We start from the raw sequence: 15,465 nt of genomic DNA on the forward strand, positions 1-15,465 counted from the left end.
ATAGGTACATGCAATTTTGAGAGCAATGGAGCAGTCGAGGTGTAATGAAGCTACAAAATTCCTTATCTGCTCCAATTCCTTCATTCCACTTAATGCTAGTAAGTACCTACACCCATGAAGAGAAATCCGTATAGATCATCCTTGACCCACAACATATAGCAAATGAGGCAAAAGAACATACTTGCACAGCAGACGACAAGGGATATGAGGAAAGCAACCTTTACTTTCACGTAACATGTTGTGATGGGTGGGCAGCAGAGCCAATATACTGAATCATGCAACAAGTTAGTGTGCTAAGAACTGTGACATTGATGAAGCTACATTACTTTTCCCTCATCTATAACAATTCAGAATGTGCTTTGCAACTGCAAATCTCACAAAATGTAAACTCTGTTCTCTAATACAGTTCTTAGTGGTGTAAAATCTTTAACCTATTGGCATTCATTACAATATGTTTGTGGTATATGAACTGAATGAGACTAACAAATGTGTTGTGCATCAATGGTGTCATTTACATCAGTGTGAAATACACAGATTTTTGTGATAGATCATGGTCAAACAGTAACTGCACCACAAGTTCTGCATGCCTCAGTTTTCAAAATTCCTTTTTAAAAATCACATAACTAAACACATGCATTTTCCTCCAGAATTTCTTTTTCACTACAGTGTGTAAGGAGAAGACTAACAGAATCATGATTTGTGACAAGATCTGGTGTTTCTTAGGCTGACGTGTAGACAAAACAGTTGTCTTTGGTGAGCATCATAGTCACATGAAACACACCAAATACAGCATGGCAAGCTCTCTTTACCGGTGTGACTACCAGTTTTGGAGGCACTAAACAGCTCGTTTGTGAATTTCATGGAACGTATAATGACAAATTCTAACATCTAGTGAGACACAAATTAAACTGAAAATAGTCATTCAAAATACATTACATACTCTCTTGGCCAGCACCATCATGTTTTTGTACTACAATGCTCAGACATACACAAGCATTGTTGCATCAGGTCAAATGTGACATTTCTGAACACCCAGCCGACAAGCCATACTTGCCTCCAAGTGATTTCTACCTCCAATTCCAGGCATCAGAATTTTATACAGAAGGAATTTTGTCAACTTGTTAAAAGATATGGTAAACACTTAAATCTGAACAGTGATTATGTAGAGAACTATTACAAGTTGTAATTTCACAAGTTTTCTACTAAATTTTCTTTAACTATGCCAGTATTTTATTTATAACATAAAGCAAGTTACCCTCTGGACAGCCAGTGTGTGATGGGCGCTATGACATGTGGAAATTAGGAGCAACAAATTAGCATATGCAGTTGTCTAGGAGGCCTGCACATAACTTCGTGGCACAATGAGAAGTCCCCATACATTCTGTAATCTCTACGTGGAAGACCAGGACTGCACATTATTTGGAGGAGTGGATGGAAGAAAGGGACAAATAAACTATAGAACCATGGCATAGCTTCCTTCCAAGGTGAAACGAAATCATCCTCACTTGTCTCTGGATTAGTCACTGGTATTTGACCCCCAGATATTTCTTCCGACGAGAGGATTCAGCTATGGATGGCATATGGTCCTACTACCTGAATAGTACATTTTGTGTGTGAACAAACAGTTCACACATGAGAGGGCACTTCACAGTTCAACTACAGACATGTCCTGTACTTTAAATTATGTCACAAAGTCTGATGTATTTACTAAATTTATTAATTTTCCCAGATTTCTCACAAAATATTGGAACAAAATTCATAGACTCAATCTCAAGTTTACATAACCAACCAAGCCTTTCTGTTTATAATTCCTTTACAATTATCTCGTTTTATTTACCTCAACACTTTCCCCACATCAAAAATAGTAATTTTGGTTGTGCACCTGATCTCACATGCACGATTACAAAATATGGCCAAACATCTAGCAGCATACTCTAGTTAAGTGGCCAATAAAATAATGGTACTTGTCTACACTACAGTTAAACATTAATTTTAAAACAATTAGGTGTCTTCTTGGCCTCAGTTAATTTTCAATCTTGGCCCTAATTAATTACTAAGGAGTAAAATTCGACCCGCTTTGACTTCTGAGTCAATTAAATGGTTGACATAAGTGTATTCTCTGACTCTCGAGCTATACAATCATAATTCATGTGGCACAAACAAGGTTGCATAAAACTGAAGTGCAGGCCTTGTCTCAGCTGCCTGTCCTACTATTGACAGACATTTCAGGCTCTGAATATCCCAACTACCAGATTTTTTATGCATTACAATCACACATATTTCTGATCTAAGAAGAGATTCAAGGTCCTCACAAACCTTATAAAACAAATAAAAATGTCCCCAGGTGCAAAATTTGACAAGAATAAATCCAATGTGTGCAAATTGTCTTTCACAATGAAAGCTGAAAACAACACTTTTCTCCCACCGTTCCTACAATTTCTGGGAAATAAACAGTGTCAAACTGGCATGACTGGAGGGGAAAAAAAGATGTCATCCACAATGAGGGAGTAATGGATTGGACTGTTTATTGAAATAGCAAACAGAACTACAGCAAAAATACTTTGCTGAGAAACAATGTTTCTCTGCAGTAATATGTCTGAAACACAATTCCCAATTTTGTAGCTGCAAAAGAACTAAGATGTGAATGATTAACAGAAAATGCCACTAGTCCTGTCAAAAATCCAACAGTGAAGCTATCACAGACATTGTATGTTCAAGTTGTAACATAAGCTATTGCAATGTTGAAATACACCCATTCAACATGTTTCTTCTGTAGAAGTGACTGGTACTGCAGTCTCCAGGTGGGTCAGATTATCGCCAACTCTGAAGGTAACTAGTAAGTCAGCCACTTTCAAGAACTCCAACAAGACAACTGTTAATCGCTCACTCAACAGCCTTGCCTAAGCAGCTTGCAAAGTATCACTTTGGTAACTAAAATGGGAAAGAAATGTCATGCTTGCAGGTGCAACATCACAATGGTTTCTCACCAGGCATCGAAGTAACTTTCCAGTAACCTTACACAAATCAAATTTTATTAAAAAGACTGGGAATGATCTCTTTCTATTCTAAACAACACATATGGGGATTCTAAACCTCTTATGAAGGAGAGAGACTCACTCACTCACTCACTCACTCACTCACTCACTCACTCACTCACTCACTCACTCACTCCCCCTTACCCCTCCTCATGTTCTCTTTGTAATGCTGGAAATGTGGGATCTATTGTATCATGGGCCACCACAACAATAATATTCCATTTAGGGGTAAAATCACCAGGAGTTAAATGTTCTTCCAATCACTATAAGAAATCCCACTCCCTTGGGAACATCTGGGTCATTCCATGTCAAGTGTCCCAGTTTAGAAAGACGATCCCAGCTCGACCATCTTCAGTTTGGAAGAAATTTGTACAGGATGTACCTGAGGACCCTACATGAATGCAAAGTTTCAGGCTCACCTGTAACTTGGTTGAGGTGCTAGAGCCATTTTCGTGAAGACCACTTTTACAGAGACCGAAAAGTCGTGAAGAAATCGTCAAGTTTGGCATTCCACTGTTCCCAATGTAAAAGAGCTAGACTCTGGCTTGTGGTTATTGTGGTACAATGGTGTGTGCTCTGCACACAAATGTTCCAAGTAGCGTTCAGAAAGCAATGCATTTGGCATAGTCTCAGTTCAAAGTGGGCAACAAATCATGTCGCGAGAAATTTTTCCCCACAGTTTAACGAGGCATATGTAGTGGAGAAAATGTGCTATGGACCTGGTCTTTTGCCAAACTACATCTGTCTGGGTGTTTAACATATCACAAATTTTGGCCTGGCTTGTTTAATTACTGTGATACCATCTTGTAAATTTGCTAAAAAACATTAATGTATCAAAATATACCCATGTTCAAAGTCTTGTATCTCAAAATGGACACCTACCACATTACATTTATTAACACCATTCAACAGAGCACATTTCATTCTATTAGAAAAACTTATTTTCATTTTGGTCTCTCTTTGAGTAAGGTCCAAAAAATTCGCCTAAACTACTGACTTTTAGGGTGATTCAGAAAATCCTTGTATTGGTCCACAGTGGCTATGCCACTACCAATATCAAGACTGGTAACCTCATCGCCAAGGCACCATGCCCAATAGCCTGCAAAATCAGCCATGGGTGAGTTTCTTTACCGCAGGTTTCCAAACCTGAAAGTGGGTGTCTAGCAGGTTCCCAAGCCAGAATGCAAATATCCAGCAGGTTCCGAAGCCTTTTTTGGGTCTCTGTGATTTCCAACCATAATACACAATTCTTAAGTTGTTAAATATTGTAAATTTTTTGCCGATGTCCAAAACTATTGCTTCCGGCAAACTGTATTGCCGCCCCATCACTGAAGCAGCTGGGACTTGTATGACTGCAATTATCTGTTGTTCTGGGATCCAGCATATGTCTCTTCTAGTAGACCAATGAAATGATTGAGCAGCTCCATGAGGATGCATGAAATTAATCAAGGCATCTTTTTCTTCACATGAAACTTCACAGATATTTCCTATCCACCATTTTCCATCATAAGCGCAAGCAAGGCTGTAGTTCATTAATGGCAACATGTTTAGTAGCAACTTAAGCATGTCGGTTAACATTTGCTATAAAGGACAATGTATCAATGTGAATCTCAAGTCGCTTTTCATCAATTAGCACAAAATGTTGATGGTCTCTTGTACCAGACACTGAACATCCATCCTCAAAACGTTTCTCTTGATCAATTTTTGCATCTTCAGTAATTTCTTTTTTAATATAAATAAATTCAGTGCCATGTTTTTTTTTTTTTTTGCAATATTCAGTTGGTGTTAATATTTGGCTGTCAACTGAGGATTGCAGTAATGACAAAATCTTTTTGATGACGGCAAAGATTTAGAAAGCTCTTAAAATTTTTGTACTGTGCTTCAGAACCATTGCTAAAATAATGAATATGCTTAATTTATTTAAAAATGCACTTAAGAGATTTGATAAAGTATGTGAAAAACACATGCACTGCATCATGTCGGAGGCAATCACTGATTATGCAGTAGCTGACACTCTTTAGGTCTTCATTACCTTTGTAGTAAATGACAAATGGATTTTGTAATCTCCTTTTATAGGGCTATGTGGCAACATTGGTTTCACATGTTGATGTATTGTGCAGACACAAACTGAATGTGAACCAGCTGTGCCTACAGTCACACACCACTTTGGCCTTAATCCACAAAATTTGGAAAATCCTATTTCCAGTCCATTTTTATTGCAGTACACAAAAAACATTTAAGTTGCTCAGTAAAATATGTATTTTTTGTTTTTTAACCTTTCCTCCACCTATCCAAACAGTAACACAGTCCTTTTTTTCCTGAACAAATCAGACTAAACTCTTCATCATAAAAATATTCTATGACCCTTGCCTTCACATCCTCTGAAAGCTTTTTCCCCACATTTACCTTTGGGCTGTACCAATATTCCCTGTTCAGCTTTTAACTTTCAAACCTTCCTTACCAATCTTTCAGAAACACAAAATTCTTCCACAGTCTTCTTGATAGACCACCTTTGGGGAACTAAGATCAAAATTTGAATTTTCTGTTATTATTTGAAATATATAATTTTTCTTTCAATTCTTGGATCAGCTCAATTTAATGTTAACAAGTCAAGCATTGCTTGCTTCATTAGTCTCACCATCTTCATCTGACTGATATGTTATGTCCATTTGTGAATATTTCAGTGTATCAAATTTTTTCTACAGGAAGGGAACTTTTTTGTGTCTGGTTTAACATCAGACATGGTTATCCTTTTTAGTAGGTCAGCTGTTTCTATGTTGATTGAGAGTAAGCTTTTTCGTGGAATGTGGTTTTTCTTACCAAATCGGTTGCAGCATGATCTTTGCAAAAATTCAAATCTTTTTACTAGTAAAGCTTCATGATGGAAACATAGTTGAGTATTTTCAGTACAGTGTACCCACTTATATCCAAAAATTCATCTAATGAGTAGAAGGAGTTGCCATTCAGAAATTAAAAGAATTTCATTTTAAATGCTATATGGCTATCTGTCAAACTTTTGATGCTATTAGGTATGTGACCAAAGACTTTTGTGGCAGCATAATTTATCCCCTTCTGAGCCAAAGTTAGATATAACATTGAGTAGTGAAGATCATCCTTTCTCCTAGTGTTGTAACCATGTACACTACTATTACTTTTGAATTCGTTCGGATTGTTAACAACAAATTTCATAGGTGAATATGATATTTATTGTGAGGCTACAGTGAAGTTCCCTAGCTCTTTAAATAAGTGTCTGAAGGATGATCTTGGATGAGCTCCAGCAATTATTCTGATTACACGCTTTTGTGCAATGGACACTCTTTTACTTAATGATGAGTTACCCCAGAATATGATGCCATACGAAAGCAGAGAATGAAAATAGGCATGGTACGCTAATTTACTGAGATGTATATCGCCAAAATTTGCTATGACCCTAATAGCATAAGTAGCTGAACGCAAACGTTTCAGCAGATCTTCAGTGTGTTTTTTCCTGTTCAACCCCTCATCAATGCATTGTTGTTGTTGTTGTGGTCTTCAGTCCTGAGACTGGTTTGATGCAGCTCTCCATACTACTCTATCCTGTGCAAGCTTCTTCATCTCCCAGTACCTACTGCAACCTACATCCTTCTGAATCTGCTTAATATATTCATCTCCTAGTCTCCCTCTACGATTTTTACCCTCCACGCTGCCCTCCAATACTAAATTGGTGATCCCTTGATGCCTCAGAACATGTCCTACCAACCGATCCCTTCTTCTGGTCAAGTTGCACCACAAACTTCTCTTCTCCCCAATCCTATTCAATACTTCCTCATTAGTTATGTGATCTACCCATCTAATCTTCAGTATTCTTCTGTAGCACCACATTTCGAAAGCATCTATTCTCTTCTTGTCCAAACTATTTATCGTCCATGTTTCACTTCCACACATGGCTACACTCCATACAAATACTTTCAGAAACGACTTCCTGACACTTAAATCTATACTCGAAGTTAACAAATTTCTCATCTTCAGAAACACTTTCCTAGTCATTTCCAGTCTACATTTTATATCCTCTCTACTTCGACCATCATCAGAATAATTGCCGGAGCCCACCCACGGTCATCCTGCAGACATCTATTTAAGGATCTAGGGATCCTCACAGTAACCTCACAGTATATATATTCCCTTATGAAATTTGTTGATAATAATCCAACCCAATTCAAAAGTAATAGCAGTGTGCATACCTACAACACCAGGAGAAAGGATGATCTTCACTATGCAGGGTTAAATCTGACTTTGGCACAGAAAGGGGTAAATTATGCTGCCACAAAAGTCTTTGGGCACCTACCAAACAGCATCAAAAGCCTGATAGATAGCCAACTAACATTTAAAAATAAATTAAAAGAATTTCTAGATGACAACTCCTTCTACTCATTGGCTGAATTTTTAGATATAAACTAAGGGGAAAAAAAAAACCTTAATCATTAGTGTCATGCAATATTTTGTGTAATGTAATTTCTTGTACAGACATCTTTTATTAACCTGACACGTTCCACATCATTACGAAGTGTCGTATTCATGATCTATGGAACAAGTATTAATCTAATCTAATCTAATCTAATCAGTTATTTTGCTCCCCAAATAGCAAAACTCCTTAAGTGTCTCATTTCCTAATCTAATTCCCTCAGCATGACCCGAGTTAACTACATTTCATTATCCTCATTTTGCTTTTGTTGATGTTCATCTTATATCCTCCTTTCAAGACAGTGTCCATTCCGTTCAACTGCTCTTCCAAGTCCTTTGCTGTCTGACAGAATTACAATGTCATTCGCAAACCTCAAAGTTTTTATTTCTTCTCCATGGGTTTTAATGCCTACTCCGAACTTTTCTTTTGTTTCCTTTACTGCTTGCTCAATATAGAGATTGAATAGCATCGGGGAGAGGCTACAACCCTGTCTCACTCCCTTCCCAACCACTGCTTCCCTTTCATGCCTCTTGACTCTTGTAACTGCCACCTGGTTTCTGTACAAATTGTAAATAGCCTTTCGCTCCCTGTATTTTAGTCAACATTGTCAAAAGCTTTCTCTAAGTCTACAAATGCTAGATAAGTCGTAAGGTCAGTATTGCCTCACGTGTTCCAGTATTTCTATGGAATCCAAACTGATCTTCCCCTAGGTCGGCTTTTACTAGTTTTTCCATTTGTCTATAAAGAATTCGTGTTAGTATTTTGCAGCTGTGGCTTATTAAACTGATTGTTCGGTAATTTTCACATTTGTCAACACCTGCTTTCTTTGGGATTGGAATTAGTATATTATTCTTGAAGTCTGAGGGTATTTCGCCTGTTTCATACATCTTGCTCACCAGATGGTAGAGTTTTGTCAGGACTGGCTCTCCCAAGGTCGTCAGTAGTTCCAATGGAATGTTGTCTACTCCGGGGGACTTGTTTCGACTCAGGTCTTTCAGTGCTCTGTCAAACTCTTCACGCAATATCATATCTCCCGTTTCATCTTCATCTACATCCTCTTCCATTTCCATAATATTGTCCTCAAGTACATCGCCCTTGTATAGACTCACTATATACTCCTTCCACCTTTCTGCTTTCCCTTCTTTGCTTAGAACTGGGTTTCCATCTGAGCTCTTGATATTCATATAAGTGGTTCTCTTTAATTTTCCTGTAGGCAGTACCCTCTTACCCCTAATGATGTATACCTCTACATCCTTACATTTGTCCTGTAGCCATCCCTGCTTAGCCATTTTGCGCTTCCCGTCGATCTCATTTTTGAGACGTTTGTATTCCTTTTTGCCTGCTTCATTTACTGCATTTTTATATATTCTCCTTTCATCAATTAAATTCAATATTTCTTCTGTTACCCAAGGATTTCTACTAGCCCTCGTCTTTTTACCTACTTGATCCTCTGCTGCCTTCACTATTTCATCCCTCAAAGCTACCCATTCTTCTGCTACTGTATTTCTTTCCCTCATTCCTGTCAATTGTTCCCTTATGCCGTCCCTGAAACTCTGTACAAATTCTGGCTTAGCCAGTTTATCCAGGTCCCATCTCCTTAAATTCTCACCTTTTTGCAGTTTCTTCAGTTTTAATCTATAGTTCATAACCAATAGATTGTGGTCAGAGTCCACATCTGCCCCTGGAAATGTCCTGCAATTTAAAACCTGGTTCCTAAATCTCTGTCTTACCATTATATAATCTATATGAAACCTTTTAGTATCTCCAGGCTTCTTCCATGTATACAACCTTCTTTTATGGTTCTTGAACCAAGTGTTAGCTATGATTAAGTTGTGCTCTGTGCAAAATTCTACTAGGCAGCTTCCTCTTTCATTTCTTAGCCCCAATCCATATTCACCTACTATGTTTCCTTCTCTTCTTTCTCCTGCACTCGAATTCCAGTCACCCATGACTATTAAATTTTCGTCTCCCTTCACTATCTGAATAATTTCTTTTATTTCATCATGCATTTCTTCAATTTCTTCGTCATCTGCACAGTTAGTTGGCATATAGACTTGTACTACTGTAGTAGGTGTGGGCTTCATATCTATCTCGGCCACAATGATGTGTTCACTATGCTGTTTGTAGTAGCTTACCCGCATTCCTATTTTCCTAATCATTATTAAACCTACTCCTGCATTACCCCTATTTGATTTTGTATTTATAACCCTGTAGTCACCTGACCAGAAGTCTTGTTCCTCCTGCCACCGAACTTCACCAATTCCCACTATATCTAACTTTAACCTATCCATTTCCCTTTTTAAATTTTCTAACCTACCTGCTCGATTAAGGGATCTGACATTCCACGCTCCGATCTGTAGAACGCCAGTTTTCTTTCTCCTGATAACGACGTTCCCCGTGACTAGTCCCTGCACGGAGATCCGAATGGGGGGACTATTTTACCTCCAGAATATTTTACCCAGGAGGACACCATCATCATTTAATTATACAGTAAAGCTGCATGCCCTCGGGAAAAATTACAGCCGTTGTTTCCCCTTGCTTTCAGCTGTTCACAGTACCAGCACAGCAAGGCTGTTTTGGGTATTGTTACAAGGCCAGATCAATCAATCATCCAGATTGTTGCCCTTGCAACTACTGAAAAGACTGCTGCCCCTCTTCAGGAACCACAAGTTTGTCTGGCCTCTCAACAGATATCCCTCCGTTGTGGTTGTACCTACGGTACGGCTATCTTTATCGCTGAAGCATGCAAGCCTCCCCACCAACGGCAAGAGCCATGGTTTATGGGGGGCATCAATGCATACCACACACCTAGAAATTTTGAATATTCTACCTCGGTTACAGATTTTTGATCGAAGTGTATATTTATTGATGGTGTCATTCCATTTACTGTGTGGAATTGTATGTACTGTGTTTTGTCGAAGTTTAATGAAAGCCCATTTGCAGAGAACCACTTAATGATTTTCTGAAAAACATGGTTTACAATTTTATCAGCTAATTCTTGTCTGCTGGGTGTGATAGCTATGCTTGTATCATCGGCAAAAAGTACCAACTTTGCATCTTCGTGAATATAGAATGGCAAGTCATTAACATATATTAAGAACAGCAAAAGACCCAAGACCGAACCTTGCAGCACCCTATTCTTGATTGTTCCCCAGTTTGAGATATCACCAGTTTTTTTGCGTATTATGTGAACTGTTTATTTCAACTTTCTGCACTCTTCCAGTTAGGTATGATTCAAACCATTTGAGTGCTGTCCCATTCATACCACAGTACGTGAGCTTATCTAGAAGCCTTTGAGAGATCACAAAAAATCCCAACAGGTGACTTCCGGTTACTCAGAGCATATAATATTTCATTAGTGAAAGTATTTATAGCATTTTCCGTTGAAAAACCTTTCTGGAAACCAAATTGACATTTTGTTACAACTTTATTTTTACAAAGGTGTGGAGCTGCTCTACAATACATTACTTTTTCAAGAATTTTGGATAAGGCAGTCAGAAGAGAGACTGGGTGGAAGTTGTTGACATCAGACATATCCCCTTTCTTATGCAGTGGTTTAACAATGGCATACTTCTGTCTATCTGGGAAAATATCCTGCTTCAGAGAGTATTACATGTGACTAAAAATCCCGCTTATCTCTTGGGAACACGCTTTTATTATCCTGCTGGAAATGCCATAAATTCCATGTGAGCTTTTATTCTTTAGTGTGTTTATCATCTTCCTAATTTCAGAAGGAGAGGTGGGTGGAACATCAATTGTATCAAATTGTGTGGGCAAGGTCTCTTCCATTAACTGCCTTGCTTCTTCTAATGAATATTTAGAGCCTATTTTCTCTACAACATTTAAAAAATGATTATTCAAAATGTTTTCGACTTCCGGCTTGTTTGTCAAGTTTCCATTCGTTTTGATGGAAATGCCATCATCCTGTTCTCTTGGTTCCCCTGTCTTCCTTGTAATAATATTCCAAGTAGTTTTGATTTTGTTATCAGAGGTATTAATCTCTGACATGATGCACATGCTTCTCGACTTTTTAATATCCTTTCTTAATGTAGCGCAGTAGTTTTTATAATATTTGGCTGTTTCTGGGTCATCACTCTTTCTTGTTGTTAGATACAGTTCCCTTTTGTGGTTACAAGATATTTTTATTCCTTTAGTAAGCCAAGGGTTTTTGCATGGTTTCTTATAATTAGATTTAGCTACTTTTTTGGGCAAACAGTTTTCAAATTCTCTTTCAAGTGTATCATGAAATAAGTTATATTTTAAATTAGCATCGGGTTCCTTGTACACCTCATCCCAGTCTAATTGCTGAAGATTGTCCCTGAAATTTCTAATTATTGAGTCATTAACTGAACACACAACTTTGGAGGGTAGTTTTGAATTACTGAATGGAGCTATGTCATATACTGTAACTATCTGAGCACCATGATCAGAAAGGCCATTCTCAACAGGACAAGCATTTATGTTTTTAAACTTATCTTGGTCTATAAAAGTGTTATCTATCAATGTGCTGCTGTCCTTTACTACAAGAGTAGGAAAATCAATAACAGACATGAAATTGAAAGAACTGAGCAAGACTTTCAGGTCATTCTTCCAATCACACTCTTTCAGTGAATCAACACTGAAGTCCCCACAAATAATAATTTGCTTTCCCCTATCTGACAGATAGCACAACAAGGCATCCAAGTTTTCTGGGAATAAATGAAAGTTTCCTGAAGGGGACCTATATACTGTTACATTTATAAAAGAGCCCTCCTTCAGTTTAAGTTGACAGGCACATGCTTCTACATGTTGCTCTAGACAAAACTTCTTTGTATCTAAGCTTTCCACAGTGATAACTTGACATATGGCAACTCCTCTTCCATCCTTATTCTCTCTACTCTTAAGTGCAGCTAGTTCATAACCATTGCTATTTACCTTTTCCATATCAGACACAATGTGATGCTCAGACAGGCATAGTATATCTATTACATTATCAGATAAAATGTCATCAAACAAACCAGGAGCTCATCTACTTTATTCTTCAATCCCTCAAAATTTTGCTAAAAAATGGTACCATTATTTTTTACTTTACTTTTGTGAGAATTACTTTTTTCTTTAATCCACCAATCTTTTGGTTAAATATGGTAACATTATTATTTACTTTACTGTTGTAAGAAGCTTATGAGTTTTGGACCTCTTTAGCACCTACCTTCCTGCCTGAACGTCTCACTGGACACTGATATTAGTCTAAAAAAAGAGGTACATCCATGAGTACTAGTGTCGCCCACCCCCTTATGTATTTCGCTAACAACCCTGCCAGTTTACCCTTCCCTTTCCTATTGAAATGTAGGCCATCCCTTGTGAATTCCCCCTACCAACAGCCTCGACAGGAACCAATCCAATGTCTGACAGAGAGGCCGCCCTACGCAGCTGATCCAACTCCATACTTACCCTCTTGACAGAGCAGTTCAACTGGGGCTGATCATGCCACACAAAAGCAGGCTCCAGCCCAACACTGGTATGGGATGTTGTAGAGGCTATTTTCACCAGGTCACACAATACTGTAGCCCTGATCCCTATCAATACTGTTTCCCACTTAACCCACTATTATCACATGATCCTGCTTTGAGAAACCCTTGCACAAGGAACCTATATCCTTTATCACCTGGCTAAGACATGGACTTGGCTTGAAAAAGTTTGTGACCTGTGATGTTAAAATCTCAGAATTAATCCTGACAAACGGAAAATCTTTCTCCCCATGTACTATCTGTGAATGAAAGGAGGTATTGGTAAAATTATACTGCTACTCTACATACACCCCACTACACAGTGACCTGCAAAGTACATATATAGATTATTCAAGTGAGCAACATTGTGTAGATACCATTTCTAAAGATTGAACCTCCAACCATTCCATCTGTTTTTCGGTCTCAATTTCGACGACCAGCTCAGCCATAAAATTTTAGCACTGGTAGCCTTTGTCTTGTGAGCAACACACTCAACCTGGGGTTCTCATCCACAAGAAATGGAGCATTTCAGAAGCGAGGAGCATAATTGGCGAATTCATCAGTTATTTATGGCACAATAAGGGCAATCTTACAGTATTTTGAAGATTGCTCTTTTAATTATCACATCCAGTATACAATCCTCCCCCCCCCCTCAGGTCTGCATATACACATCAAAAAACAAAACAGCAGAAGTGAGCTATCTGAACACACAAGCATATCCTGATCAAATGTTTAACACTCACTGTGGCTAACTTATAGAAACAGAAGTAATCAAAGCCTACATGTGTACTAAAGTGCCACCAGTTTTGGTTTCATACTGTAAAGTTTCCTAATAAATGGACTTCCAGAAAAGTGGAGTTTTGAGTTAACTGTCATATAAGCCTATGCTTTGCAGCAGTTGCTGGAGTAAAAATCACATACTGAAAATTCAATCTATTTCCACCAGTGCTATAAAGGTGTTTACAATTTTCCCCTGCTCACGACAATTTATTATTACGCTGTGGCTGCAGAGCTAATCAGTTCAAAAAATGGTTCAAACGGCTCTGAGCACTATGGGACTTAATATCTGAGGACATCAGTTCCCTAGAACGTAGAACTATTTAAACCTAACTAACCTAAGGACATCACACACATCCATGCCCGAGGCAGGATTCGAACCTGTGACCGTAACGGTCGTGCAGTTCCAGACTGAAGCGCCTAGAACCGCTCGGCCACACCGGCCGGCGCTAATCAGAGTCACTAGCAGTAATATCTATTATGGTGAAAAGGATGATGCTCTGGTAAAATTACAAAAGACGTTAAAAACTGAATTATTCAGACTGTTGTATACTTGGTGTTACATCAGAAATGCCATAAGTTATGAATTAGGTAAACGCATTAATCAAGTCTCAAAACTATGTTAACCAGGATGGGCTGTTTAGGATAGACCGATGGTACTCATACCTATAGAAATAGTTACAAATCATAAATAATTCTCCTCGCAAGTCAACATCAGGCTAATACAAGGCGTAAACGTAACTACTACTCTGAATTGAAGAGAACTTCGTAAGATAGGACGACATGGAGGGCGAGATAAGTTTTCAACTAGTATGAAGATAACTAGATAATATTACATACACAACTACGACATTGCATCATTAGATACATCATAAGAATATTTTCTTTGCTCAGTAATAAATACTTCGCTAGAGGGATTTTATACATTTCTATTTCCCACTGCAACACAAACACTTAACAAGAGCAATAATTAATAGACATGGAAAAAAAAATTCATCCTTTCCAGTTCGTATCAAGCAACTTTCAATTCTTAACATGACTACAACGCGTTCCATCAACTTGACTTCATCAGAAAACATGTCATTACGCGCCACATGGAGCTAGACAACCATTTCAGTAAACCTGCACATGCATTTCCTCCTATTCACGAAAGCGCAACTTAATACATGCAAAACAATAACGATCCGATCTTGGTAACTTCCTCATTAAATTCACGGCGAAACAATTACCACAACAGAAAAGACAAAAGCCGTATTACATTGTTTAACAATTAGCAACTAGGGAAGCATCGTACAACAGACATTACCAATAACGTTCAAAAGTTGAATGATCGAGTTTCTATCTGAAGTAGTGACATATACTACATGACAACCCATCAACAAGAAACACACTTCGCGGCGAACTGTCACCCATACGACATAAGAAAACAACTGAAGATAAACCACTTCTGAACACTGACGGTCCTATATTGTAATAATCCGCAACGAATCTCAGCTTCATTTTTAGTTTTCCTCCGAGAAACATAAAGTTTCAGTTTCTCGCACGTAGCTAACTTTCACAAAATGTTAAAACTATTACTTGATTTTTCTCAAACTGAAAAAAAATAACTGAGCAACGAGAAAATGGCAAGAACAGTGCTTTTAAAGCTTTGAAATTACTTAACGTAAGTCACAGATTTAATTATTAAATTGCACTCTCAACACACCTCCCATAATCTAAAACATAG

General features: G+C 38.1%; 1 protein-coding gene across 1 annotated transcript in view; it reads right to left on the minus strand.

Moving 5' to 3' along the window:
* The window catches only part of LOC126278377 (speckle-type POZ protein-like), a 56,903-nt gene extending 41,732 nt beyond the window's left edge, over window positions 1-15,171 (minus strand). The window contains exon 1 of the mRNA XM_049978455.1: window positions 15,046-15,171. Coding sequence (XP_049834412.1) covers window positions 15,046-15,115 — 70 coding nt within the window. The 5' untranslated portion in view covers window positions 15,116-15,171. The remainder of the gene's footprint in view (window positions 1-15,045) is intronic.
* Between the last annotated feature and the right edge of the window lie 294 nt (window positions 15,172-15,465).

This window comes from Schistocerca gregaria, chromosome 6, assembly GCF_023897955.1.
Source record: "Schistocerca gregaria isolate iqSchGreg1 chromosome 6, iqSchGreg1.2, whole genome shotgun sequence".
Classification (NCBI taxonomy): Eukaryota; Metazoa; Arthropoda; class Insecta; order Orthoptera; family Acrididae; genus Schistocerca; species Schistocerca gregaria.